The sequence below is a fragment of the Orycteropus afer genome, unplaced genomic scaffold (assembly GCF_000298275.1).
Source record: "Orycteropus afer afer isolate SDZICR_OR568_19922 unplaced genomic scaffold, OryAfe1.0 scaffold00121, whole genome shotgun sequence".
Lineage (NCBI taxonomy): Eukaryota > Metazoa > Chordata > Mammalia > Tubulidentata > Orycteropodidae > Orycteropus > Orycteropus afer.
In genome coordinates this window covers 8199428-8204488 of record NW_006921708.1, presented here as the reverse complement: position 1 = coordinate 8204488, position 5061 = coordinate 8199428, and the positions used below count along the sequence as shown (strand labels likewise).

At 36.8% G+C, this 5061-nt stretch overlaps 1 protein-coding gene across 1 annotated transcript in view; it reads right to left on the bottom strand.

Annotated features, from left to right (window-relative positions):
• Window positions 1-5061, bottom strand: part of ABCA13 (ATP binding cassette subfamily A member 13) — an 888443-nt gene that overhangs the window by 845806 nt on the left and 37576 nt on the right. Inside the window, 1 exon segment of the mRNA XM_007944147.1 lies at window positions 1344-1437. Coding sequence (XP_007942338.1) covers window positions 1344-1437 — 94 coding nt within the window.

Genomic DNA, 5061 nt, shown 5'->3' with positions numbered 1-5061 from the left:
ACAACAACAACAACAACATGCAGGTGCGGGGAGTGTGCCCATGATCATTTATTGGGTTGGCAGACAATGTTTCTACAAGTTTATTTTTATGTTCTTTAAGAATGTCCAGGTATATAGTAGACCTGACAAGGGACAAGGTTTTAGTTACTCCCAGAGGGAGGAAGTAGTTGGCCGTGGCTCGGGACCATGGTCCCAGGGGACATCAAGCTCAACTGGCATAACATACTACACAAAAACATTGTTCCGCATCCTACTTTGGCTAGTAGTGACTGGGATCTTAAGAGCTTGCAAGTGGCCATCTAGATGCAATGATGGGGCTCTGCTCATCCAGAGCAAAGAAGAATGAAGGAAACCAAAGACCCACGGAAACAATTAGTCCAAGGAATTGGTACACCATTTGATCCTCAGCATATATAAATATGAGACTAGAACTAGATAGTGCCTGGCTACCACTGTCAAATGCTTGGAGGGGGAATATGTGTAAGAGATCTTGGATAGAGTGGGAGAACAATGTGGAACAAAATTCAAAATCATAAAAAAAAAAAAAAAAAGTGGGGTGGGACCAGGTTTGCTGGACTAATAGAGCCTGGTGGGACTACTGAGACTATGGCCCCTCACTGCCCTTCAGGTCTGAAATTGAACCTACTCCTGTGGCTTCCAGCCAATAAAGACATGTATATGAGCTGAACATTTACGTTAGCTAGATACACTCCTTGGAGAGATCAATCATGGGATAACAGAAGGGCTGTGTATGCACAAGGAGATAGCTTGGGAGGCAGGAGTTCATGGGAGGGAAGGACACGGGGAAGAAATAACTATGGAGAGGAAGTGGGAGGGGAACTGTTGCATTGTAGGAAATTGCAGTCAATGTCACGAGACAGTGTATGTGAGTTGATATATGGAAAATGAATTTGCTCTGAAAACTTTCACCCAAATCATGATAAAAATTAAAAAAAAAAAAAGCACTGCCATATAGCAGCCATGGAAACTGGAAAATAAAAAGAGGTCTGATTTACATCAGAACTGATTTACAAATGAGTTATCAGTCAGAACCTAATCTTAAATCAGGGACTACTTGTATTTAAGATGGCTCTATATTGAGTCCATTTAGTTGGAAAAATTTATCTGTTTGCTAGGTTTAGCATATCTAAATATATGAATATCATTCTTAAAAGAAAAAAAATAAAATAAAATGGTGCCTGTTGGCACATACTTCAAAATATTACTTTTGTTATAATATAAGGAACTCAGAATTCACAGTTTATAAAGAGCAAAAGAAAGAAAGCCATATTTTTTATTCAGAGTTTTGTAATTTGAAAAGTATAATTAAAAGTGAAACTTACAAGTGTCTCTATGTCTGGGAGGTTCTTGAAAACGAAGGACTGTCAGAATCATGAACAGGATACATGGCCAGAGAAATTCAGCCAGAGAAAGAACCTGAGGAAATTTACAAAAAAAAGGAGCATTTAAATAAACTGCAAAGCATTACTATATCTCGTCTCTTGAAGGCAAATAATGCCTTATAAAAAAGGTCACTGTCAGCCCTACTATGTACTATGTAAGGATGACAGGACCCCATCTTAGACTGAATCATTTATGACAGGGGTTCACAGAGGCCCAAGTCCATTTTTCACAGTGTCCACATTTGTGACTATGTCATCCCTTTATCCTTCTCCCACCAGACTCTGCATCTACTCCTTTCTTTTTTCCTCCACTTTCATTTATTACCTTATAACAGTGAAAAAAATTAAATAACTTTACCTATATTTCTCATACTCAAATAAATCAATTTGATTCCTCTTTCTAATTTATTTTACATTTCTAATTCTTCCATCCAAATAAATATTTTGCCAGAGTGGTGGCACACACTTCTCCTCACTTACCTTCATCTTATGAATGTTTTCCAGTGCTGCCATGTGAGGTTCATAATTATTATATTACTAGTTGTACATTACTCTTACCAAGTCTTTTTGTTAGTTACCAAATGTTTCTGTTGTTTTTATGAGTTGTTTCCAATTAATAGCAACCCTATGTACAACAGAAAAAAACATTGCCTACTCTTACACTATCCTCACAATCATTGCTATATTTGAACACATTGCTGCAGGCACAGTGTCAGTACATTTCGTTGAATGGCTTTCTCTTTTTCACTTACCCTCCACATTACCAAGCATGATGTCCTCCAGGGACTGATTCCTCCTGATAACATGTCCAAAGGACAAGAGATAAAGTCTCGCCATCTTCACTTGCAAGGAGCATTCTGGCTGTATTTATTCAAAGAAAGATTTGTTTGTTCTTGCCATCCATGGGATATTCAATATTCTTCACCAACACCACAACTCAAATGCATCAATTCTTCTTCAATCTTCTTTATTCATTGTCCATTTCTTACATGCACATAAGGCTATTGAAAATACCATGGCTTGGCTCAGTTGCACATTAGTCTTCAAAGTGACATCTTTGCTCTTAAATGCTTTTAAGAGGTCTTTTGCAGCAGATTTTCCCAGATAATACATCATTTGGTTTCTTGTTTTTTGCTTCCATGGGCATTGATTATGGATACAAGTAAAATGAAATCCTTGACTGTTTCAATCTATTCTCCATTTATCATGATGTTGTTTATTGGTCCATTTGTGAGGATTTTTGTTTATTTTCTGTGTTGATATGTAATCCATACTGAAGGCTATAGTCTATAATCTTCATCAGTAAGTGTTTAAAATTTTCTTCACTTTCAGAAGCAAGGTTGTATCACCTGTGTATCACAGGTTATTAATCAGTCTTTCTCCAATCCTGATACTGTGTTATTCTTCTTCATATAGACCAGTTTCTCAGACTATTTGCAAACAGATTGAATAACTATAGTGAAAAGATACAATCTTGATGCACACTTTCCTGATTTTAAACCATTCAGTATCCCCTTTTTCTGTCTCAATATCTGCCTCTTGGTCTTTATACAGTTTCCTCATGAGCACAATTAAGTGTTCTGGAATTCTCATTCTTCACAATGTTATCCAAAATTTCTTATTATCCACACAGTCAAACATTTTTCTTATATTCTCTGCTTTTAGCCAAAATCCATCTGATATCAGCAATGATAGTCCTCATTCTGGGTCCTCTTCTAAATCTAGTTTGAATTCCAGAAGTTCTTGTGGATGTACTGCTATTAAGTGTTTGAATTTTCTTCAGCAAAACTTTACTTGTGTATATTATTAATGATATTGTTCTATAATTTCCACATTCTGTTGGATTACTGAGGAACTCTGGTAGCACAGAGCAATGGGCACAAGTACAGATCTCTTCTCGTCAATTGGCCAGGTAGCTGTCTTCCAAACATCTTGGCATAGATGAATGAGAGGTTTGAGCATTCCATCCATTTGTTGAAACATCTCAATTGGTATTCCATCAATTCTTGGAGCCTTCAGTACAATTTTGACTTCTTCATTCAAAACCATTTGTTCTTGATCATATGTAACCTCCTGAAATCATTGATCATAGGCCCATTCTGTTTTGTACAGTGACTATATATTCATTACATTTTCTTCTGATGTTTCTTGCATCATTAAGCATTTTTCCCATATGTCAATATTGCTATTAGAGGCTTGAGGATTTTCTTCAGTTCTTTCAGCTTGAAAAATACCAAGCATTTTCTTTCTTTTTGGTTTTCTAACACCACGTCTTTGGACATCATATTATAATACTTTACTTTGTCTTCTTGAGCTACCCTTAGAAATCTTCTGTTCAGATCTTTAATTTCAACATTTCTTCCATTTGCATTTGCTACTCTATGTCCTAGAGCAAGTTTCAGAGTCTCTTCTGACATCCATTTTGACCTTTTCTTTCTTTCTTGTATTTTTAATAAACTTTTGCTTTCTTCATGTATGATATTCTTGACCACAACATATGAAGAATAGGTATTTTTTCCAAGATAGATTTAAATCAAGTAGAAGGTGATTTGTAGACCTAACACCAGATAACATCTGCTATTATAAACAAACAAACAAATAAATAGATATGTATAGAGGAAAAGGTCTTTGGATGACACAAATGGTTTGCACTGAACTAGTAAACTAACATGGAGCTCTGGTGGTGTAGTGCCTAAGGCACTTGACTGCTAACCAGAAGGCTGGCGGTTCAAACTCACTAGCCACTCCTCGGAAGGAAGGTTGGGCAATCTACTTCTCTAGTGATATTGCCTCAGAAACCCAAGGAGGGGTAGCTAGTAAGTCGGATCCGACTCAACGGCACATCAAAACAACAACAACAGTAAACTAATGATCGGCATTTGAACCCACCCATCAGTGCTGCAGAAGAAAAGTCTGATGATCTGCCTCTAAATATTACAACCAAGAAAACTGTATGGAACAGTTCTATTCTGTAACACATGGGGTTGCCGTGAGTCTGAATGAACTCGAGGACAACAGTGCTTTTTGTGTTTGGTTGATTTTTTGCCTTTAAAGTTTGGAAAATTTAAAAGTGCAGAAAGAATACAAACCCTCTCCCAAAGGAATATCATTTTAACAGTTTTCTTATCCATTTAAAATAATTAAACAATATAAGCATAACTAGTGTTTTTGGAAACAATTTTTCATATGAGCACTTACAGATCCACCTGATTTTTTTTTTATTATTCTTATTTATTTATTTATTTATTTATTTTTATTGTGATTTGGGTGAAAATTTACAGAGAAAATACACTTTCCATACAGCAGATCACATACACTTTTTCTCATGACATTGACCACAATTTAGCACAATGTGACATCTCCTCTCCCACTTCCTCCTGATAGCTACCTCTTCCCTGTGTCTATCCCTCCATGCATTCCTACCACCTGAGCTATTTCCCTGTGCCTGAGAAGCCCTTCTTTCTCTCTTGCTTGTTCTCTCCAAGGAGTGTATCTACCTCAGGTAAATGCTCAACTAGTATGCCTATCTATTGTTTGGCTGGAAGCCACAGGTGTGCATTCAATTCCAAACATGAAGGGCAGCTAGGGGCCAAAGTCTCAGTGGTTCCACCAGGCTCCATCAGGCCAGCAAACCTGTTCCTGCTTTTTTTTTTTTTTT